Raw genomic sequence first — 25,561 nt, 5'->3', positions numbered from 1 at the left:
CTGTAGTGTTGAGTCGAGTCCGTCATCCCTAACAGCGGGAAAAAAACTTTATTCAAAATAAAAATATGGCTTTTAATCAGATACAGCCATACATCTATGATCCGGAATCAGACCCAGAGGCTGCAGTTGAACAGGAGCAGCAGCAAAAACGACTAGAGCAGGACGTCTGTATGTGGTAAGTTACAAGTTATACACTAACTATATAATATGCTTAGCGGCTTGTGTTATTTACATATTTATACTTGAATTATATCGTCGTATTTTTGTCTTTGAAGGTGTACATGTGGGAAGTGCAGTTGTGCACGTGTGTTTGTGTGTTTACGCGTGGTTTGTGTAGAGACATTTGAAGCAGTCTCACTCACCCTTCTAACGTTGGGACTGCTCCATCCTTCAGCATTAGGCGATTGGGAAAATGCGGCGTCGAGCTGGGCCTTGTTTATGAAACAGTCGGCACCGAAATGCAGCGAACAGATATAAACATTCGCGCAACTCAGTTGCTGATCCGGAAAAGCAAATTACATCCACTGTTGCCTTAACGCGGGGTTTTGGAGAATCTGTGCAAGACTGTCTTGGTCTGGCAACCAAAAACGCACTTTTTTGGTGACATTATGTGTAATTGTCACCTGTCCAGCAATCTACAAACCAGCGCTTTGATGGGCGTAGGCTGTTGCTTTCGCTCTCTCCCTCGCTCTCTCTCACGCGCTTCCGGTAGAATTGTCCGTAAGGCCCATACAAGGAAATTCCGCCCCCACTAACGTCAATGGGGACGCATGATCTCAAAAAACTTGCCGAAACTTATGACTAACCGGAAGTAGTATTTTTGACAAAGAAATACTCCCATCAAACGTCCACCTTAACTTTTGAAACTTTGTCTGTGTTTAGTATGGGATTCCAAGTCTTTAACAGTGTAAAAAGATCAGTATGCATGAAACAGCATTTCACCCCCCCTTTAAATACATTTGTTTAGCTGACCACAATATGTGTCTGTTTGTTTATTGTAAAACCACCCAAACATAAACCTAGGGGACGTTCACACAAAGCGTGCTTCTTCATTCAAATGCGCTACTCTATTGTTTTTTTCATTGTCTCCATTGTTCATTATCTGACGTGCAAAACCATTTTGCTTGCTACTGCTAAGGTTTAGTCACATACAATAGTCCATAACCAAATCATGTCCTCATAATCCACAAGTAAACAAACGCAAATCTTGACAAGCCACTAAATACAGTACATACCACAGAGGCGGACGTCCTGATGTTGCTGCTTCTCCTGTTCAATATATTTTAGCCTCTGGATCCTATTCTGGATCATATATGTATTAGTTGAATCTGATTGATAGCCATGGTTTATTAGGGTAACGTTTTCTTTTCCACGCATGACGATGTCAGCTTTCAGAAGCTCTCGTGCAGTAGCTGCGCGCTCTTCATTCTTTAGCTCCGCCCACACAATCATTTTTTTCCGGAAAGACTCGGTATAGCCTATATTTCTTCTATAAGTATAATAAAGCTAAAGACTTTTCGGAGATATGAAGGATGCAATGCTACTCTATAGGTACTCAAGATTGATATGAGATTGACTGAAACTGAGTGTTTCACGCCCCCCTTTAATGAAAACAGTGCTAACAAAGCTGTTTTATTCAATTGTACGTTTGATATAATACAATTTCAATATATGTTCAAATAAAATCATATGTTTGTTTTAAATTCTATCTGCATTGCTATTTTAAAATAAATATTTACAGTATTTACATTAAATCAACATGAAATACACTAATAAGTTTTAAACATGTATACTTACAAGTAATACATTTTTCAACACCTTGAGTGATTAAAATGAAACACTAACACAGTGTTTGTTTTGCAACAACTTGAGTGATTAAATGAAACACTAACACAGTGTTTGTATAATAAACACTTTCATCAGTGTTGTTTTAAGATGGACCTGTATGTTCACCCGGAAAGTGACGATTTTAACACCCATGGTGATAAATGTCCCAACATATTTTTGCTGTGATATGTTACCTATATTCTATTATGAATAAAATATAAGTGTATGAGATTTGTAAATTATTGTATTATTATTTTTATTCACAATTTGTAGTGTCCCAACTTTTTTTGGAATCATATTTGTATGTGTTCACACTAGTGTTTAAATAACAATTAAGCAGTGTGAGATAATAAACACCTGATGCTAATAAAAAGAATCATTGAAGGAAATGGAAATAAAAAGAACAGATAAAAGAGAGACAACAACTACAACTGACTCCTAGCCATTACACATTATTGCATTTATTATTAACCAGTTTGACTTTTTGTCAGTCATACATCTAAAGCTCAAATTAACAGAGGTTTAAATGTTGATGTTTTATTAAAAGTTTTGTTTCATGTCACAATGATTGTGATCAGTGTTTGCTTTAGTTGGACTCTTGACCCTTGACTTTTTATATAAGGTTATGATATTCATGATGTGAATGCTTGGCTAATGTGATCTGTCATTAATCTAGATCTAATCTTGCATTACTGTGCGAGTGTGTCTCCGCTAATATTTTTAATATTAGCTTTTCTCTGGCTGTTCCTGTGTTTATAAAGCACATTTATTATGGCAAGAAAAAACACAACCTGGTCATAATGGTTATATTTTGATGTTGATATTATCATCATGTAATGACCTGATATACTGATGTCTTTCAGAGTGTTTTCATCGGAAATTAGCCAGAACAATTTGTTCCAGGAACTTGTTTCTCAGGAACTTTTTTCCCCCTGGACCTGTTGCTGTCTGTGTTTCCATTGCAGTCTGTGAAGATTGGGCTGTGAAGTCCGGTCATGTACAACTGCTCACGACTTTCTAGATTTTATCCTCTGCATATAAGCTTAATAAAGCCCGAATCTCGTCGTTGGTCCACTTGTCATAACTTTTAAAGGTCCACTGAAGTGCCTTGAAACGCGCCACATTATTCAATGTGTTGACGTAATATCCCCTGAAACGGCTTCAGCTGTTAGCAGCTCCTCCCCTTTTTTGAAACAGCCAATAGCGTTAATTTAATATACAGTTTGACTAGAGTGCAAGAGCGGACCTTCTCTCTCTCTGTTTGGTAAAGCCAGTTTCCTCTAACACTGTTTACCATCATAATCTCCTCCATATCGCTTTGAAGTGGAGCATTCTGGGCAGAATTCAAATGGGTCGATATGTTTTGTTGTCTGCGCAGACTTGCGCATATATGATCTGCGCTGCGCTCTCGTGTCTGTAGTCTAAATTTAAACCAGAGCCGTTGGGGTGTGCGCGCTGCTGCAGTGTGTGAAACTAACGTGAAAACAGACTTTATTTGCCTCAAATGAAAGCATATTTACACTGAATGGTTTCCTATCATACATATTCCATATGTAGTGTGCTATGTGCCTTTCACCATGTAGAAACTAGTAAATGTGTGTTAACAACTGACCGATTTCAGCCTTAGCTTCGGCAGTGTAGGGGGCAGGCTTTAGATTCTAGAGAGCATTTGATTGGACAGAAGATTTGACAAGAAAGTGAAGTCTGCGATGATGTCACCAAAATCTGAGATTCGTTTTAACGGAAGTGAGAGACTGAATTTTGAATGCTTATATAACTCCTAAATGCAAATTTTGTCATAGTTTTGGAACATACCAGCTTATTCATAACTTTAAGGCTAACTGTCACGGAGACGAACCCCGTGATTCCCTCTGCTGGCCAGCAGAGGGCCCCATTTCCCGAATACTAACATACACGCACCCATTCACCCATCTACACTGACTTGCACTACATTTTCCATAAACCCCGTCCTTGGACTTTGATCACCGCCCAGCTGCAGCTTATCAGGACCATGTATTTAACAGACTGTGTTCTCTAGGCAGACGCGAAGTCTTGATTCTGCCACGGCCATCATTTCTGAGCGTTATTTTCCTGTCTGATTCCCTGTTGCTGTTGTGCTTTGTTTATCGTCTACGAACCTTTGCTGCCTGTCTACTGACCCTTTTGCCTGCCCACTGGACTGTGATTCTTTGCCTGCTCATGGATCCGATGTTGAGTTCTGAGTCATTACAGAAGACTTCGCCACCACAGGATCCAGCGGCCTATGAACATCTGTGTGCTAACATGGCGGCCCAAGCTAGTCAGATTGCAGCAAACCAGCACCAGCTGAATTGGTTAATGACGGTCACTGAGGAGCTTGTTAAGGCAGTTCGCAGTCTCCATGACACAGCAGCTACGGCAGCTGCTACACCTACTCCGGCGGCAGCCGCCATTCCCCGCACGATGGAAACGCCGTCTCATATTAACCCTCGTCTGGCGCTGCCTGAGAAGTTTGACGGCGATTCTACCAGATGTAAGGCCTTTCTGTTGCAATGCTCGCTCTTCGTTGATCAACAACCAACCCTTTACACCAACGACACTGTTAAGATCACCTTTGTTTGTTCACTATTGACTGGTAAAGCTTTGGAGTGGATTACTGCTATATGGCGTCCCGATGGGACAGCATTTACCTCGTTTCAAGATTTTCTGAGGCAATTTCGGGAAGTTTTTGATCACCCCATGGAGGGGAAAGGAGCGGGTGATCGCCTCCTCGAGATAGCACAGGGGAGACGGACTGCAGCCGCATACGCTTTGAGCTTTCAGACCCTGGCAGCGCAGACCACCTGGGTGAGCGATACTTTAAAGGTTCTGTTCCGCAGAGGGTTAAATCACGAGCTACAGACGGAACTAGCATGTCGAGACGAGGGCAGGGACCTCAACAGCCTTATTGAATTGGCCATTAATATCGACAACCTCCAACGGGCTCGACACTCAAGTTCACGGCGCGTCATGCCACCTATGTCTGTTCCTGCACATGAATTCACCGAACCCATGCAAGTCAACGCCTACCGCCTGTCCGTGGAGAAGAGAGACCATTGTCTCTCTAATCGTCTATGTTTGTATTGTGGATTACCAGGTCACCAGCGTAACTCATGTCCTGCACGCCCTTCCTCTGAGTCCCAACGACCGGTGAGTGCCTCTTTGATGTCTATTAGCACTATTCAATGTGTAACGATTCCTGTCATATTATGGATTAATGGTAATCGTGTCTTTACTGATGCTCTGCTGGACTCAGGTGCAGCGGGTAATTTTATATCAGAGGATTTTGCTAAGACCCATCGTGTTAAATGAATCCCTTGTTCCACTTCTCTCTCAGTTGAGACGATAGATGGGCGGCCCCTGGGCTCGGGTCTGATAACCCATCTATCTACAGAACTATCAACGTTTGCTGGCCTCCTTCATAAAGAAAGCATCCAATTCTACATTCTGCCTGTCTCACACTCCGGTCAATCTAGGGTTACCATGGTTACGTCTGCATGATCCTCAGATTTCCTGGAGAGAGGGTCAAATTCTCAAATGGAGTAACCATTGTCAACACACCTGTCTGTCTAAAGTCACACCCATGCATGTCTGCGCCGTTTCCATCAGTACCACCGTTTCCACCATACCCAACCTGCCTAATGAATATGCCGACCTGGCCGAGGCATTCAGTAAGCAACAAGCCAACACTTTACCACCTCACCGTAATTATGACTGCGCCATTGATCTCATTCCAGGTCACACACCCCCTAGAGGTCGCATCTTTCCCTTGTCACAACCTGAATCCGAAGCCATGAAGGAGTACATCACGGAGGAACTTGAGAAGGGATTCATCCGCCCCTCTACTTCACCGGCCTCCTCTGGCTTCTTTTTCGTGCGCAAGAAAGATGGAGGATTACGGCCTTGCATCGACTATCGGCGCCTCAATGAGATCCCAGTAAAGTTCCGGTATCCACTGCCACTCGTCCCTTCTGCCCTAGAACAGCTACGCACAGCCAAATACTACACCAAGCTGGACTTGAGGTGTGCCTACAACCTGATTCATATCAGGGAAGGGGACGAATGGAAGATGGCTTTCACCACAACCACCGGTCACTACGAATATCGGGTCATGCCTTTTGGACTGGTCAATAGTCCTTCAGTGTTCCAGTCATTCATTAACAACGTGTTCAGAGACATGCTCAACAGGTCAGTGATCGTATACATAGACGATATTCTTATCTATTCTAACACCCTTGAGGATCATGTGCAACAGGTCAGGGCTGTTCTCCAACGCCTGATTGATCATCAGCTCTACGCCAAGGCCGAGAAGTGCGAGTTTCACACCACCTCCACTACATTCCTGGGGTATGTCATCAGCCCTGACGGGGTCGCCATGGATGAGGGGAAGGTGACTGCTGTTCTTAAATGGCCCGAACCCAGGACATTAAAGGAACTGCAGCATTTCCTAGGATTTGCAAACTTCTATAGGAGGTTCATTCGCAACTTCAGCACTGTCGTGGCCCCCTTGACCTCCATGATCAAGAAGGGAGCTCATCACCTTAACTGGTCCGATCTGGCTCGTCAGGCATTCCTTAACCTCAAGCACCGGTTTGTCACGGCTCCCATCCTTCGGCATCCGGATCCTTCACAACCATTCACGGTTGAAGTAGACGCCTCCAATACTGGAATAAGAGCCATACTGTCCCAACGCAAGGGTCCTTCGCTGAAGTTACATCCATGTGCATTCTACTCCCGCAAGCTCAATCCTGCTGAACGTAACTTTGACGTGGGTGACCGTGAGCTTCTCGCCATGAAAGTGGTGTTAGAGGAATGGAGACACTGGCTTGAGGGCTCCAATCATCCTTTCACTGTACTCACAGACCACAAGAATCTCGAGTATCTCCGCACCGCCAAACGCCTGAATCCACGCCAAGCCAGATGGTCATTGTTCTTCACACGATTCGACTTCTCAGTTACCTACCGGCCCGGGTCGAAGAACACCAAGGCCGACGCCCTGTCCCGTCAGTTTGAGGAGGAACTACACTCACCGCACCAGAAACCATCCTCCCATTTCAAATTGTGGTAGCTCCAATTCAGTGGGATCTCATGTCACTTATTCAGCAGCACAACACCCAGAATGAGATTCCAGTTGCATGTCCGCCTGATAAGGTCTTCGTTCCTGTCGATCTAAGACATCAAGTAATGAGTCAAGTTCATTGTCATCCTTCTACAGGCCATCCGGGTATCACTGCCACGATCCATTTATTACTGAACCGCTTCTGGTGGGAATCATTATCAAGAGATGCTACCTCCTACGTTCAGAAATGTCAGATCTGTAACATGCACAAGACATCTAAGCAGCTTCCAGCTGGACTCTTGCAACCACTACCAATTCCACAACGCCCCTGGCCCCACATTGCCATTGATTTCATCACAGATCTCCCAGCATCACAGAATAACACCGTCATAATCACCATTATCGACCGGTTCTCTAAAGCCTGCCGTCTGATTCCTCTACCTAAGCTTCCTACTGCCATGCAGACAGCCGAACACCTGTGTAACTGGGTTTTCCGGCTATACGGATTACCTGAGGACATCGTCTTAGACCGGGGTCCCCAATTCACTTCCCGACTATGGTCAGCTTTCTGTCAAGCCCTCAATATTAACATCAGCCTTACCTCTGGCTATCACCCACAGGCCAATGGACAAGTGGAAAGGCTTAATCAGGAGCTCAACCGTTTCCTTCGGTCATATTGCAACCAGAGCCAGGATGACTGGGCCCGTTACCTTCTGTGGGCTGAATATGCTCAAAATTCCCTAATCAAGCCATCGACTGGGCTAACCCCTTTCAAGTGTATACTGGGCTTCCAACCACCCCTGTTTCCGTGGTCAGGAGAACCGACTGACGTACCGGCAGTTAACGACTGGATGAATAGGAGTGAGGAGACATGGAATCAGGCCCATGTTCATCTACAACAGGCTGTACGACGACAGAGGGAATGTGTTATGACCAAGAGTTAATTCATTAAAGCCTGCTCATGGATCCGATGTTGAGTTCTGAGTCATTACACTAACACAGTCATACTAAAAGCTACAAAACTTAAATTTTGATTTCAGTGTACCTTTAAACTTTATTGTTGATTCTGCCACCGTTCCATAGTATATTGTGGCAGGGTGAAGAATCATGCAACAATGAAATTGGTGTAAAACCCCCAGAGGGTGGATTTATTGGTGAAACAGTGAATAAACATTGAATTATAGTGGTGCAGGTGCGCTGTGTGTCCTTCTTCCGGGTTCCCTGGTACTAGCGGTGACGTCTGTGTGGCGGTGTGGCCGGAGCGTCACAGGCTGCTGTCTATGTTGATGGCCTGCAGCTTTGACGGTCCGGGCCATGCTGAGTGCTTGCAGGTGTTTTGAGTTTGTTGCCAGGGTGACGCTGATGAGTGCTCGGGAGACTTGTCACAATATATATATATATATATATATATATATATATATATATATATATATATATATATATATATATATATATATATATATATATATATATATATATATTAAACCTCTAAAGTGTACTAACTCTGGAAAAGAACCTGCTCCGGAACAGGTTATGTTCCTCAGTTACCTTAACTGAATTAAAGTTAAAGTCAGTTAAAGCTGAAGTCATCTGCTTAGTTACCCTTAAACATACCCGGATGTGTCCCATAAACTGCCTTCTGGAATACCCCCAGGTCATATTTTCTCTTGCATATAACAAACATGATTTATATACAAAGTTGCTGCAGCCTAATAAAACCTGATGTTAAAAAGTCTGGCCACACTTTATATTAGGTGACATTAACTACTATGTACTTACATAAAATAGTAAGTACAATGTACGTATTGTATTTATATTGTATTACACACACTTTTGCTGATATTGAGATGGGATACGGGTAGAGCTAGGGACAGTTGTGGTGGTGTGGGTCAGTTTAAGGGTAGGGTTAAGCCGGGGGCACACTGTGCGATTTTGGCCACGATTTGGCCGTCTGAGACAAATTTAGGAAATCCTAAAAGATTCCTCAGATCCTAGGCTAAAATCTGACGTCTTTGGTCGTTAGTTTGACATGTTCACCGGCCGCCGATTAATGAGCGCAGCGATCAAATTTTACCTCAGACGAAATTCTGGCAGTGTCAGAAGATTTGGCACAGAATCCTGCAGTGTGACTTCTCCTACGACGACAGTCAAATATCTCGGTTTTTCAAGACAAACTTTGACCAAAACGAGAGCTAGAAATGTATTTGTAGCCAGCATTTCAGTCCCGCGTGTAATGCAGCTCACTGTCACTGAACGCGTCATTCATTGATGATATAAAACTCCGGGTGAGATTTCTTGCGCGCGTCCGTTTTTAGCGCGCCTTCACTATCGTGCAGTCTGACATTAATGTCAACTGAGATCTTACAGTGTGACACGGGGATCATGTTCGTACAGTCTGACAAGGGACATTCGCAAAGGATTTTGAAAAATCGCACAGTGTGCAGGACCCATTAGGTGTAAGGGAAGTGTCAACAGTGTAATTATAAATGTAACTACAGAAATTAATTACAGATGTAATTACATGCTAAGTGTAAGTACATTGTAAAAACATATATGTACACAATAAGTGCATTGTATCAAATTATTAATTTAAATGTTAGTACATAGTAGTTAAGGCCACCTAATATAAAGTGGGCGCAAAAGTCCAACTGAAGCAAATACTGATCACCATAATGGTGACTTCAAGTTACTACTAATTGTCTATCCTCAATTGATTAATCACTTCATTAACTTATTCACTTTTATAAACATTTTAACAACCTTATAGTGTGGCCACATATGTACACTGAGGGGAGTTAATTTAACAATGGACATTATGTAAAGATTATGATTTTGATTTGGTTTTAATTATTTACTTTTTTGTCTGCATTTGAATGTTTATTTAGTCCATTAAGTAAACCATGCTAATTATAGGTAATATAATCAAAATGTATTTCCTTATGCATTCAGTGGGGGAGTGTTCATTTTCAATCCAGTTCTGTGAGCTTTGACTTCTATTTAAAGTATAAACATGAAGGAATTCTTTACTCATTTTCTAAAGGGGAGACGATCAACATATCTACTGGTGAAGACATCTACAGGTATAAGAACAATCATATCTTGGGCAAAAATTATGATTTTGATTATGGATTTGTTATTTCTTTAAAGTGTGTCTGTATTTTGATGCTTATTTAATCCATTCATTTAATTCAGGTTGTTATAAAACATTTAGTAGTTGTCAGTTAAGTATTTTTTTTGTAAGCTCATCTAAAGTGAGGACTATATGCCTTCAAAAACAGAAAAAGGAAAAACACAACACGACACGATAAAGAACATAGAAATATTTATTTCAAAATTAAATGGAACTGTACAACTGGTAACTTGATATAAGATTTTAAAAAATAATAATCCTCTTCATTGTCATAAAAAGAAATAAAAAAATATTGTACACCTCCAGAAAACATAACTGTGCAGTAAAATTATACTAAGCCTATGCCATCTGATATAAAAGTACATTTCTGTAAAGTGTTAACATCGCTGAATAAAAATGTACCAGTGCCAACACTGGATTACAGAAGTGCCAAAATACAACAAATACAATTTGTATAAAACAATTGATCAATTCCCCAAATTAGATGATTCAGGACTTTTATTTCTTATTCATATTTTGTGATTATTTTATCATTATTATAATACCTTTTCTGTAAAGCACTTTGGATTACCTTCGAGTATAACGTGCTGTATAAATAAACTTGCCTTGCCTAATAATATAATAAAACATTTTGCAGTGTCAAAACTATCTTAGTACGGACTTTAAAACATTAGCGAACAGACATGCAGAAGAAATCTGAGCCTTCGTAAAGATACTACGAGGCATACAGTCCTTACTTTAGATGAGCTCACAAAAACAGTTAACTGACAACTACTAAATATTTTATAAATGAATCATAAATTACAGTAGAACTACATGATAAGAAAGCATTTATTAACACGCAGAGTAACTATTTCTATGTCTAAATAATATGTATAAATGTACATTTAAATCATTTATTAATCCTTTACTTACACTTTTTTTAATTAGCTTGAACCACAGACAATTTCTAATTAACCGGTTTGTAAATAATGTAATACATGATTTAGAAATTATAAATTGATCATGAAAAAAAGTATTAAAATAAAATTATTAAACACATTATAGATATGCTTATAAATCAATAATAAAGCATTTATAGCTGTATTTATAAACTTATGTCTATTAATGCTTTATCAATTATGCATTAACTATTTACTAATGCTTAACTAATGATTCACATTGTGCAATTATTAACGTTTTACCAGTAAGAAAAAAACAAAACAAAAACAATGTTAAAATAATCAAGGCTCAATAGTCCAACTGAAGCAAATACTGATCGCCATAATGGTGACTTCAAGTGAAACTTTCATTAAATTTCATTAACATCTAAACGTCTGTTAATTCTCAATAAGAACTTTTGTAGATAGAAATAAAGATGAAAGATTTTATCTTAAGTTTAGAAACTTTTTGATGACAGAAATAAAATAGAATAATAATAACATTGCAATAATGTGTAGTAACTGGAAGTCAGTTGCAGTTTTTGTTCTTCTTGTTTTTCTTTCCTTCAATGATTCTGCTTATTAGCATCAGGTGTCACTATTATTGATCAATCCTCACTTGATTGATCACTTATATCTCATCAACTTTTTTTAAACATGTTAACACTCTTATAGTGTGGCCACATTTACACTGAGGGGAGTTCGTTTAACAATGTGGCATTATGTAAAATATATGATTTTGATTAAATTTTGAATGATTTAATGTTTTGTGTGTTTTAATGTTTATTTAATCCATTAATTAAGACATGCTAATTATACAAGTTAATAGAAGTTAGTTAAAAGTCAGAGAACCCTTCTTTTCTTTTTTTTTTCTTTTTTTGCAATAAGCGTTCTAAAGTACATAAGGAAAAACACTGACCAACACTATAACATGCTACATAACAAAATTAGTATGATTATATAAACAATCTGACCATAACTTTATTTCCTTTTGCATTTAAGGGGGGTGTTCATTTTCAATCCGGTTCTGTGGCTTTGACTTCTGTTTAACGTATAAACATTAAGGAATTCTTTACTCATTTTCTAAGAAGTGAATACATCTACAGGTATATGAAGAATTATATCTTATGCAAAGATTATGATTTTAAATATGGATTTGTAATTTATTTCATTTTGTCTGCATTTTGGTGTTGATTTAATCCATTTATTTAATCCATGCTAATTATTTAAGTTAATAGATTCAAAAGTCTGCAACCATTTATTATATAAACAATCTGACCATAACTTTATTTCCTTTTGCATTTAATGAGGGGTGTTCATTTCCAATCCGGTTCTGTGGCTTTGACTTCTGTTTAAAGTATAAACATGAAGGAATTCTTTACTCATTTTCTAAGAAGTGAAGACATCTGCTGGTATAGGAAGAATTATATCTTATGCAAAGATTTTGATTTTAAATACGGATTTGTAATTGATTTCATTTTGTCTGTATTTTGATGTTGATTTAATCCATTCATTTAATACATGCTAATTATTTAAGTTAATAGATTTAAGTCAGGGCCCGGTTCCCCAAAACGTTCTTATCGCTAAGTAGTTCTTAACCTACTCCTTAACCTCTCTCTTAACCCTATGGCACGATTCCTGAAACGTTCGTACGCTAAGTATATCTTATGTAAGTCACACTTTTGTGAGGTTGGTCTGGACCATTCGTAGCGCTCTCTTAGCGTTGTTTAAGCTCAAGACGCTAGTCGCTGCCACTCTGCAGCAGTCCTTAGAAATCAGCGCAGTACAGTACAAAATAAAAACAATGATTTTCTGTTATGGACATTTTAAGACTAATAATAAAATATGTTTGCAATGGATACAGGCCTATTTGTGAAGTTGACTTTATTTGGTATCAGAACTAATATGGTGGTAATTAGGCTATTTTGTATTGTCATTAAAGTGTTTAAATTGGCAATCACTTTAGATAATCAATATCTGGCAAACAATTTGGCTCTAAATGGCTAAGAACTATAAATGGGTAAGCATGGTGGTGTCCAGTAAGCAACCAACTATGGCAGTGATACAACGTATCCTTCTATTAAATCAAAGACGATGCCGGCCACGGAGACATTTAGTCCATGTCATTGTCTTTATTCAACAAAACTTAAGCCCTTTTGACATTTTGCCTGACATGGCTATATATATATATAAAAAAAATGCCTCCCAAGTGTGTTGTCCATTTCATTTATTTGAACTCAAAATCAACGCAAAATAACACACAATGTGTTAAAATGACACATGCGTGTTAAAATTAACTCATCATTTTTTAGAGTGTACCATTACTAAAAAAGTGTATTACATCATTTTTAGAAGTCTTTAAACCCATGTCAAGAACAACGGGAAAAGGAGGGTGGATGATTAGCAAGGGATACCCGTCTACCCTTCACAACATATCGTGTGAACATATTACTGACAATTTTATAGCTTTAATATTCTATATTTTACGGATAACTTAAACTATGTTGAAATAAATGTTACTGTAATAATTTGAGGAATGTTTCATTTGCATAGAACGTGTTGTCTTTCTTAAAGCCGTAATGCACCTTTGCGTGAAGTGGAAAATCGATCTCTGAGCAATCGATTCAGCACCTTCACTTGGGACAGCGTCTTTGTTAAGTCATTCTTAGTGGCGTGTTAAAAAGCTTCCTAAGAGACACTTCGGGGAACATACTTAGGAACATAAACAACTGTGGTAAGATATATCTTTTCGAGTCTTCTTAGCGGGCTAAGAGTGAGCGTTATCGGGAAACCGTTTCTTTTCCCTGTTTCTTTTTTTTTTTTTGCATGAGCTTTTTTATTTCGTCAAAAGCCTTTTTGAGCTATTTAACTGAAAATAACTTGCACTGATATATCTTAAAATGTCAGGGCCCTGTCTGAGAAGTATATGATTATATATGATTGTTATTTTTCATAACAAATTTAATCGTCAGAAAAAATATTAGAGGTAGTGAACTGAAAGTGTACAAGATTACAACTACAGAGATTTTGGCATGAATACAACAGGTTTGTGCAAGATATTGTACGTCAGTTGAAGGAAGAGATTAGTTACCAAGAACGAGTGCACAACCTTTAACATTTTGTTATTTGTTTATTTTTTTAAGGCTGTCAAACAATTCATTGCATCCAAAATAAAAGTTTGTGTTTAGATAATATACAGTCACCTAACTACTCCCGACGAGCTGGATGGCACCTTACATGGCAGACACTGCCATGTGTCGCAGATGGGTGAATGTGAGGCAAGATTTAAAGCGCTTTGGATGGCTATAGGGTCTGTTAAAAGCGCTATATAAATGCAGTCCATTTACCATTTACCTAAAGGATTATTAGGAACACCATACTAATACTGTGTTTGACCCCCTTTCGCCTTCAAAACTGCCTTAATTCTACGTGGCATTGATTCAACACGGTGCTGAAAGCATTTTTTAGAAATGTTGGCCCATATTGATAGGATAGCATCTTGCAGTTGATGGAGATTTGTGGGATGCCCATCCAGGGCATGAAGCTCCCGTTCCACCACATCCCAGAGATACTCAACCCAATAGAGCATCTCTGGCATGATGGATCCATGTTCTCATTCTGTTTATGCCAAATTCTGACTCTACCATCCGAATGTCTCAACAGAAATCGAGACTCATCAGACCAGGCAACATTTTTCTAGTCTTCAACTAGCCAATTTTGGTGAGCTTGTGCAAATTTTAGCCTCTTTCTCCTATATGTAGTGGCTTCACAAATGCTTTTGCTGCATACCTCGGTTGTACCGAGTGGATATATCAGTCAAAGTCGCTCTTCTATCAGCTTGAATCAGTAGGCCCATTCTCCTCTGACCTCTAGCATCAACAAGGTATTTTCGACCACAGGACTTCTGCATACTGGATGTTTTTCCCTTTTCACACCATTCTTTATAAACCCTAGAAATGGTTGTGCATGAAACTCCCAGTAACTGAGCAGATAGTGAAATACTCAGACCGGCCTGTCTGGCACCAACAACCATGCCACACTTAAAATTGCTTAAATCCCCTTTCTTTCCCATTCTTTCCCTAAATCCATTGAAGCAACTACCATGTGATTGGTTGATTAGATAATTGCATAAATGAGAAATTGAACAGGTGTTCCTAATAATCATTTAGGTGAGTGTATGTGAGCTGTGTATAATTAGGTATATGTATTTGAATATATATATATATATATATATATATATATTTTTTTTTTTCAATATATACATGCATATGTGTGTATCTAAATATGCATAAAAATTATACTCAATACGCACGCACACGTATTATATAAACACAAACTTTTATTTTTGGATGCGATTAATCGTTTGACAGAACTATTTTACATTAAAGTATTAAGGGTTCTGAAAAAAAGTTAATTAAATGGCCCCACTTTATATTAGGTTGCCTTAAGTACTATATACTTACATCAAAAAATAAGTACAATGTACACACTGTGTTCAAATTGTATTGCAAAACACTTTTGCTGATATTGATGTGGATACGAGTAGAGTTAGGGACAGTTGTGGCGGTGTGGGTCAGTTTAAGGGTAGGGTTAGGGGTAAGGGAAGTGTCAAATTTGTAATTATAAATGTAACTACAGAAATTAATTACAGATGTAATTACATGCAGGTATGTTTTAAATGTAAGTACAATGTAAAAACATGTATGTACATAAGTGCATTGTATCAAATTATTAATTCAAATGTTACTACATTGAACTTAAGGCCACCTACATTGTTTGCATAGTAGTATTTTTTATAGACAACATTTAGATTAATACATTTTTTTATTTTTTTAAATATATATACTGTATAATTCCTCAGATATGGAGAGTAAGCTGATATTTTTGGTGGTTTGCGTGATATGCTGTGCAGTGTCTTGCATTAAGGCTGAATCAACACCTACAAATTTGACTGTAAGAATTTACTCCTTTTAACAAATATTTGGTTCAAATAACTATTTTCCTTTTAAACAATCATGGACATTTGTGAATCTAAATGTTATTTTTATGAAAGCAGTTTAGGCTGTTATTGTTGACAAAGGAAACTAACCCTCCCTCCTTATTCATAGTCCAAAATCACCCGCAATGATTGTGGAAAAACCAAACTATGTGTGGACTTGCCTAAAGGATGTGATCCTTCAGGAAGCTCTCAGTGTTACTTCACCTCAGTTGCCTTATCCAACATCAGCATCGCGGTTGAGCTCAGCGGAAACTCTTCTGGTTACATCGCTTTAGCAGCTGGATTGACATCTAATGTGTCTCAGGTATACAAAGCACATTTAACAACACACAAACTTCAATGCCTCTGTGGACCATACTACTGTAAAACAAAAATGATAACTTCTTTTGACCAAAAGTCATAAAATTGATCGCCGATTTGGTGCTCAAGACACATTCATTATTATCAAGGGAACTTACGTATCCTAGATTTACTGGTTTCCACAAAGACATTATGCAGAAAAAACTTTTCAACAAATAGGGGACCAGATTTGATGTTGTGGGCACACCTGTTGGCCGGTTCCTTTTCTGTTTTATATATATTACTAAACATGCTAAATTATCCGCCAATGGGGTAAGAAAAATGATCTTGTTTCTGTTTGGGACAGAAAAATGAAGCAAGATTTCAAACAGAAACAAGATTATCTTGGTTCCATCTAATTCCCTATGTCTGCCTTTTAAAATAAAATAAAAGATAAAACCTACTTTCACACAGATATATTGAAAGAAATATAGAAAAAGTGCACAGCTATTAAAAGTAGCCTACTGGTTATGTTTAGTAAAGTTTATGCTCAGACAGAGATAGCTCAAACTGAATCAGGTCAGGGTTGTTTTGGCAGCAAAAAGAGGACCAAAACAATATTAGGAAGGTGGACATAATTTGATCGGTGTCAGGTATACGGAAATGTAGAGTGAACAAAGACAATTTATTGACAGGACAGTTCAGCAAGGCACAAGAGGGTGGTGGAGGGTAGTCCAAACAGCAGGGCCAACGGGGAGCAACAACAGCACAGATATGGGTGACTGCTGGAACCAGCTCCAGGAAACAGCAGGTCAAAGAACCACAGAGGACTGACTATGCCAGGTAGATGGTCGAGGTACAGGGCACAACACAATGAAGTTACTTGCTGCTCACAGACTAAGAACCAGTCTAGCTACCAGGCTGAAGAAACCAGCAGGCAGGGAATCCCAGGGAGGAGGCAGGAATTTACACGAGACAACACTCTAGGCAACGAAAGAAAACAAAACAAATAAAAACTGGCAAGACTAGAAATAAAGCCTGGAGATAACTAGAGCAAAAAAAAAAGACTTGACTAGACAAAAAAAAAATCTAAAAAAAAAAAACTGAAATTAAACAAATTCAAAGCTAACAATAATGGAGGTGCTAACTCTAGAACTGACTAGTACATATAACTAGACTGAATACATATAACAACGTGTTCTATAAGGGGAAGAGTTCTGACAAGCTGGAAACCAATCACCTAATCCTACTTTCACATTACTGAGGCAGTTTGTTTGGTGCTTCGTCCATGGTCTCCTTCTCATAGTAACCCCCCTCCCTCTCTCTTTTTTTTTTTTTGCAGGATAATTTAGTCTTTGTCTGTGGCAATAATAATGACGCATTTTTCTACAGAACTACAACACTCTATAATACTACACTGGGGATCACAAATAAAGTAAGTATAATGTTTGTTAGCAGATTGTTTGAAATATTGACTTTATCAAAAAATTATATAATACTAAGATGTAGATACATGAATCAATATCCTTTTTTTCAGATTAATTCAACCAGCATCCAGGGTTTGATTCAACGAAGCTTGATTCAGTGTATTTTCAGTTTCGCCATTGATGAAACTGTCAAATGGTTCCTAAGCAATGTCAGCGGCACACATTTCAACAGCAGCAACACAGTTAATTCCCATATTCCTGTATTCCTTGACATCTTGAAGGGTTCAACCATTGGTGAGTTTGTTCATATTTCAAACACATCACAGGTTGTTATAGGATATGTAACTAAGGATGAAAGATTTCATAAATAAGATCTGTGACCAATAAATTGGGGTCTAAGACACTGAAAATGCTAGCTGTCTCGCTAGAAAGTTAGGCAATATGCTATGGCAAATGCAAAAAATCTGTGTGTTATATTTGATTCAGATCTCTGGCTTGATTATCAAATCTGTTTTATCCTTAAAAATAGATTCTACCAGTTGAGAACCATTACCAATCTTAAAATATCTCTGACTTTTGCAAACAGTATTTTTTGTTAGTGTTGTTTTTGGATACATCATTTGGTTTTGCTAAATATGTCAGCTTAAAGGGATAGTTCATCCAAAAAAATGTATTAGTCCATTATTTACTCACCCTCAAGCCATTCTAGCTGTATATAACATTCTACTTTCGGAGAAATAAAATCAGAGTTATATTAAACATGTTCTGGCTCATCCAAGCTTTATAATCGCAGTGAATTTAGCTTTGTCCATAAAAGTGCATCTATTTCCATCATATAACTGCTCCACGTGGCACCGGGGGTTAATAAAGTCCTTCTGAAGTGAAGGGATGTATTTGTGTAAGGAAAATATCCATATTTAAAACTTTATAAAGTAAAATTTCTAAAATTTTATTTTCACGTTCTGGGCCACATTGTTTAACCCCTTTACTGTCAAGGATCGCCAACGGCCCCAGATTACAGTTTTTCAACATTCACTGCATGTTAAAACATCATCCACTTATTTTATATGGATAACTTGGTATAATTAATAAGATGAAAGCCTCCAGCTTTAATATTTAACCACTGTTTATGATAAAGCAGGGTTGCAGTGACATTAATTTCTTAATATGTCAAGAGTGCAAAATAATCAATCTATAATGAACGATATTCTGAAATGAATACACGGATATGAATCTCTCGTCTCCTGCGGTTCAGTTGCGTCCACACAGCTGCACCGAACAGCATTTGCTAGGGTTCTTAGTTCAAAAGTGTGTATATTTGGAGAAATATTGGTAACACTTTAAAATAACAGGACATGAATAATCATGTATTAATGCATTTATTAATAGTTAATTCAACATGAACTCATGATCAGTTAAGATATGAACTAAGACATGAGTCATGATAATTCATGCATGAATACAGCAACATGTTAGTACATGTTTGGTAATTAATGCATTAATTAACATGTATGGGTAAACTAAATCAAACAGGTTCCTTAAAATAAATAAGAAGTACTCTGACTTTTAATTAAACATGTGATTTAATAGTGTCATAATTTAAACTGTAAACTGTATTAAAACCTGCCATCTGCAATTTTGTGACAAATAACATGATTATATTAATTTTCAAAATTTTCTTGGGGGAAAATGCCCCCGAACCCCCCTAACATTTGGGATCTTGGTGATTATAAACCTTCCAACATTATTGGGTATGATTAATGCATGTAGGCTATAATATGGCCATGCAATAAGGTATTGATATTAGCTTTATACGTAATAATTAGTATAATAAGCTACTAGTTATTATACTATAGTATAATAACTGTAGTATAGTATATAACTATAGTATAGTAAGCAACTAGTTGTAGCGCAATTTGGACCCCAAACTAAAGTGTGATTTTTTTTCTTTTCTTCCATAAGCTACCCTCAATGGGGGCTAAGCCCCTCTAAAACGGAAATCCTAGAAATGCTCCTGGCAATCAGAACTTTTACTCAAAACTAGACGGACAAACAGTAAGTGAACATAGATGCTTGAAAGAACAGGAGGTAGACTTCAGACAGGGGCTTGGAAAAAGCATCCACCAGCCTTCTAAACTTTGTTTATTTTTTCCTTATCTGTAAATAAAAACGTATTGTGCTTAAATACATATTTAGTCTGGTGTAATGCATCTGGAATTATATATATTAGGGATGCAACAATACAGTTAGTCCACGGTTCGATACATAGGGCCTACCTCGGTTTTTAACCACAGTTTTTCATTTTATTTCGTTTTTTTTGCTATTCTATTCTTAGGCGACAAGAACAGAAAAAGTTTAAGGAGAATGTTTTTATTGCAATACTCTTTCTTTATTTTACTTAAAAGACTTGAAAACCCATACTTAAACTTAAAACTTTACCTAAATAACCCTTGTACACATTCGCAGTGTATTGTGTAATATAATATATATATATATATATATATATATATATATATATATATATATATATATATATATATATATATATATATATATATATATATATACAGCCAGAATTATCTTATGTGTTTCATGTAAGTCTAATATATGTAATACACAAAATCAGACCGTTTATGGCCCATTTCATACTAATAAGCACACATAAAACTTGCAGGGATTTTTGGGTCATGTATGAATACTGTAAAAATCTTATATGAGTTTTACATGTAAACAGAATGCAATGGTGTTTGGTATTAGTAGGAAACTCCTGAAATTTATATTCAAATCATAAAATTCTTCTACTGAATCATATGCTAGTCAAATTAAAGTCATATAGGATTTATTTACATTTTGTATCATTATGTTTATATGCATTTCATACAGATTTATTTTTTTTAATAGAGAAATTGTGTGTTAGCTCTTCAAGTTTATATAATATACATATAAACTACATATATTTATCATACATGATTTCAGTCAATATTACAGCATCTCTGCATATACTAACCATATATGATTTCAGTCAATGACATACACAAATTTGTAATGGAAACACTTTTATTTCAACACAAAATTAAACACTCAAATTATACTCCACATGAGTAATTTATAATTCCAACTTGATAGCAAACTGAACTTTGCTCAGAAAAAAAAAAAAAAAAAAAAACAGAAAACAACAACAAAATACATTGTACACAGTGTCATCATGGCCTTCAATCAAAGATAATTAACAGATTAGTTCACCCCAAAATGAAAATTGACTGATAATTTACTCACCCCCATCTCATCCAAGATGTTCATGTCTTTATTTCTTCAGTGGAAAAGAAATGAAGTTTCTTGAAGAAAACATTCCAGGATTGCTCATCATATAATGCTTTTCAGTTGCAATCAAAATGTTGAAAGTCCAAATCAACACCGTTTCAAAGGACTTCAAAGCCTCTGCGTGATCCCACATAAGGAATAGGGTCTTATCCAGTCAAACGATCAGTCATTTAAAAAAAATGAATATACTTTTCAACCTTAATTGTTCAACTTGCTCAGCTCTGCGAGGTGCCAAGGATGACATAATCACGTGTAAATGGTCACATAGATGTAGGCAGAAGTCCCGCCCTCGTGTTTACAAAGCAGTCGTGTAGACTAATACAAACGCCCTTTAGCAAAAACACTCAATTTTCAACTTCAAAATCATCCAATAACGTTGTTTTACCTTTTTTTGTGCTAAAGGGCATTTGTATTAGTCTTCACATGAGCGCTTTGTAAACACAGAGGCGGAACTGCATTGATTTGGACCTTCAGTATTGTGGTTGCAACTGAAAAGCATTATATGATGAAAAATCCTGAAATGTTTTCTTTAAAAAACTTAATTTCTTTTTGACTGAAGAAAGAAGAGGAACATCTTGGATGACATGGGGGTGAGTAAATGATCAGGAAATTTTAATTTTGGGGGAACTAATCTTATAAAGGCCTTTTGAAGAGAAGCTATGCAGTTTTTGAAAGAAAAATATACATATTTTTGACCATTTTTGATAGACTAAAATATCTAGCCAAAAGAGTGACCAGACAGACCCGACGCATGATGTATTGATGAACGCGGATACGCAGAGAATAGGAAAACAAAACACTGACTTTCATGAATTTTAATGCGGGCTGTAAATTAAAGTGGCTCTTGTTCCGCTCTTGTTTCATGTAGTTATAGGGTAAGTACAATAAAAACACATACACAATCTGATATCACTCATAAATATTTATTTGAAAAACAACTGAATTCAAAACAGATTAATAACACTTATTTTATTTTTATTTTTAAATAAAGTTTTCATTTCAAATGATAACGTCCTGACAGAAAGAGACACGTTTTGTACCTTTCTCTTTCTTTTCTTTTATTGTTCCTCTTCTTCATTTTCGTTATTTTCATTGATGGATGTTAGGAGGAATCCCATGATTTTTACATTTTTTATTATTATTTATTAAAAGAAAAAGTAGTACACCAAGAAATGCTGTCATAATTTAGTAATCGTTTCATATCCGATCAGCTGTTACCAGCGCGTGCATGAGACGCTTCAAGCTTTCATGACATGCATGTTTCATCTGAAAAACACGCGAGAACAGCCGTCTCTTGTATTTTATTCCTGTATATATTAAGTGCTATTATCATATATTATGTTATTGTTTGTACACTGTTGTGAGCATTAAAAAAAAAAAAAAAAACTGCATCAGTCATCCACATGACCAGAGTTTTTCGGCACGCGCACGTCACGCTTCAAGTTACGTCAAGAAGCGTGAAATCAACCCTTGCATGCAAACGCAGATGACGGCTGGTCGGATGCGATATTTTGTTATTTTTCTTACAAACACTCGTTTAACTTCTGAAGACATTGATTCATCCATTGGGATTGTATGGGTTACTGTAGTTATTGCTGTATGTGCTGTTTGATGCCTTAACTCTTAGAAACCCAAATGAGTTTTAATTAGCCGAGATAGTTTATTTATCTGTGTTCATCTGAGGAAATAAAGTCGTATACATCTCAGATGGTATGAGGAAGGTAAAAGACGAGTAAACGGTGTGGACATTTCAGCATGTACTGTATTTTCAGTGTAACAGTTGTAGAAAAGGCTACTAGCTAGAGAAATGTGGGATTCCTTAAGATTCATCCGTGGCAAGGAAGAAAAAGAGGAGGAACAAGAGGAGAATGAAGCCAAGCAAGAGAAATAAATGTGTTCTAAATGCGTTTTTTTTTTTTTTTTTCATTTTTTAAATAAATAAGTGATATTATATTGTATTTGTGTTTTTATTGTACTTACCCTGTAATTACATGAAACAAGAGGGGAACAAGAGCCGCTTTAATTTACAGCCCGCACATTCATACTTACCCCGTAACTACACGGATAATTACCGCTTAATTAAAAAATACATACAGTATAAATAAATTGTTAATTGTCCTGATAGTTACCCCTTTATTCCCCCAATATTACATATTTTTCCCATATACCTACACATACTTACTTTATAGTTACATTATAATTACCGAAAGTTATGCTATAAATTTACATTAATTATGCAGTACTTTCCGGGCCGTAATCTAAAGCATTACCATACTTTCTATTACTAAATATTAATATTGTACATCATTTAGATTCAGATGTGGCATTTACATGAATGCAACATACAATTATAGAAAGAAATTACAGTAAAGGATCTTCATGAACTATAGAAGTTTAGATTCTCCTTAAAGGTGCCCTAGAATGATTTGAAACAATATGTTAAATTGTTCTCTGATATCTACATATAGGGTATGTGGCTTATTTAAGGGCAAAAATTGTCCAAATACAGTTTTACAGGTCCATTTACAACCCTATAAATTGTCCCTAGGATGTAATGCTCTGGGCTGCATTTCCCGATAACGTTGTCTCTTAGCGTGCTACGAAGACTCTAAAGGTATAACTTAACTGACGGTATACCATTTCTAGGTGTGTTCCCCGAACTATACCTTAGTAGGTCGCTTAAGGTATACCTTCTTAAAGGGGGGGTGAAACACTCAGTTTCAGTCAGTGTCATGTCAATCTTGAGTACCTATAGAGTAGCATTGCATCCTGCATATCTCCGAAAAGTCTTTATTTTTTTAAATAATTATATAAGAAAGATGCGCTGTTCCGAGTCTTTCCGAAAAAAGCCGAGCGGGTGGGGGCGTATCGTGTGAGCGGAGCTAAAAAATGACGTGTGCGCGCCGCTGCTATTGTGTTGAGTGCGTCAAAAGCTGTGTCATCCCTAACAGCGGGAAAAACTTTATTCAAAATAAAAATATGGCTTTTAATCAGATACAGCCATACATCTATGATCCGGAATCAGACCCAGAGGCTGCAGTTGAACAGGAGCAGCAGCAAAAACGACTAGAGCAGGACGTCTCTATGTGGTACAAGTTATACACTAACTATATAATATGCTTAGCGACTTGTGTTATTTAGATATTTATACTTGAATTATATCGTCGTATTTTTGTCTTTGAAGGTGTACATGTGGGAAGTGCAGTTGTGCACGTGTGTTTGTGTGTGTTTACGCGTGGTTTGTGTAGACAATTGTAACGTTAGTAAGCGGACTGGTTTTGCACGGCAGGCTAAGTTAGTGTTTACATAGAAAGACACGGAATAGTAGCGCATTTGAATGAAGAAACGCGCTTATTTAGTTCAACATATTTCCCCCCTTTGTGTATTGTTGTTTGGAGTGCTTTTACAATACACAAACATAAAGTTACACATATAGTGGCCAGCTAAACAAATGTACACGCACTACACATCGCATGCTCCATTGATCAATTAACTATACGTGATCATGTTTGGGCTACTTGATGAGCATAGGCAAAAACACAGACATTTGAAGCAGTCTTACTCACCGCCTGCGGTTCTAACGTTGGGACCTTTATCGTTGGGACTGCTCCATCCTTTAGCAATAGGCGATTGGAAAATCCGGCGTCGAACTGGGCCTTGTTTATAAAACAGTCGGCACCGAAATGCAGCGAACAGATATAAACATTCGCGCAACTCAGTTGCTGATCTGGAAAAGCAAATTCCATCCACTGTTGCCTTACCGCAGGGTTTTTGGGGAATCTGTGCAGGACTGTCTTGGTCTGGCAACCAAAAACACACTTTTTTGGTGACATTGTTAATTGTGCACATCACCTGTGCAGCGCATCCTACAAGCCAGCGCTTTGATGGGTGTAAGTAAGTAAGTAAGTAAGTAAGTAAGTAAATTTTATTTATAAAGCACATTTAAATTCAGCTTGCACTGACCAAAGTGCTGTACAAAACAATAATAAAAATACATTAAAATGAAAATAAAAAGAACAAAATAATAATTAAAAAATAGAATTAGAAAACAGTTACTAATCCAAAAATCAATAAGCAGGAAATGCTAAAACGTAAAGATGTGTCTTTAGTCTAGATTTAAAAACGGAGACAGAAGGAGCACACTTAATGTTAGGTGGCAACTGATTCCACAATCTTGGAACAGCAACTGCAAAGGCTCTGTCTCCTTTCATTTTTAGCCGTGACCGTGGGACATATAAGAGACTTCTATTGGCAGATCTGAGGGACTTAGGCGTTAAATTTAAATGAACAAGATCAGAGATGTAAGACGGGGCTTGTCCATTAAGAGCTTTAAAAACAATCAGCAAAATTTTGAATTGAATTCTAAAATAAACAGGAAGCCAGTGAAGAGAGGCCAAGATTGGAGTGATATGCTCACGTTTTTTTGTACAAGTTAACAGTCTGGCTGCTGCATTCTGAACCCTTTGTAAACGTGCCAATGAAGATTGAGGAAGACCATGGTATAAAGAGTTACAATAGTCCAGCCGTGATGTAATAAATGCATGGATAACTGTCTCCAAATCTTGGAAGGAAAGAGTTGTG

At 37.3% G+C, this 25,561-nt stretch overlaps 1 protein-coding gene across 3 annotated transcripts in view; it reads left to right on the top strand.

Moving 5' to 3' along the window:
- Nucleotides 1–25,561, top strand: part of LOC137083844 (placenta-expressed transcript 1 protein-like) — a 100,660-nt gene that overhangs the window by 61,878 nt on the left and 13,221 nt on the right. The window contains exons 1-6 of one of the 3 annotated variants that reach the window (XM_067449791.1): nt 9,944–9,984; nt 11,957–12,060; nt 15,816–15,907; nt 16,063–16,257; nt 17,575–17,667; nt 17,770–17,953. The exons of 1 other annotated variant lie outside the window; for it this stretch is intronic. In XM_067449791.1, coding sequence (XP_067305892.1) covers nt 15,818–15,907; nt 16,063–16,257; nt 17,575–17,667; nt 17,770–17,953 — 562 coding nt within the window. In that variant the 5' untranslated portion in view covers nt 9,944–9,984; nt 11,957–12,060; nt 15,816–15,817. Of the gene's footprint in view, nt 1–9,857; nt 9,985–11,956; nt 12,061–15,815; nt 15,908–16,062; nt 16,258–17,574; nt 17,668–17,769; nt 17,954–25,561 lie in introns of those variants that run through there. One more of the 3 variants, XM_067449789.1, reaches the window with a different exon arrangement.

This window comes from Pseudorasbora parva, chromosome 7 (genome assembly GCF_024679245.1).
Source record: "Pseudorasbora parva isolate DD20220531a chromosome 7, ASM2467924v1, whole genome shotgun sequence".
NCBI lineage: Eukaryota > Metazoa > Chordata > Actinopteri > Cypriniformes > Gobionidae > Pseudorasbora > Pseudorasbora parva.
Note: the sequence above shows the minus strand (reverse complement) of the source record. Positions and strands in the feature narration are given on the sequence as shown.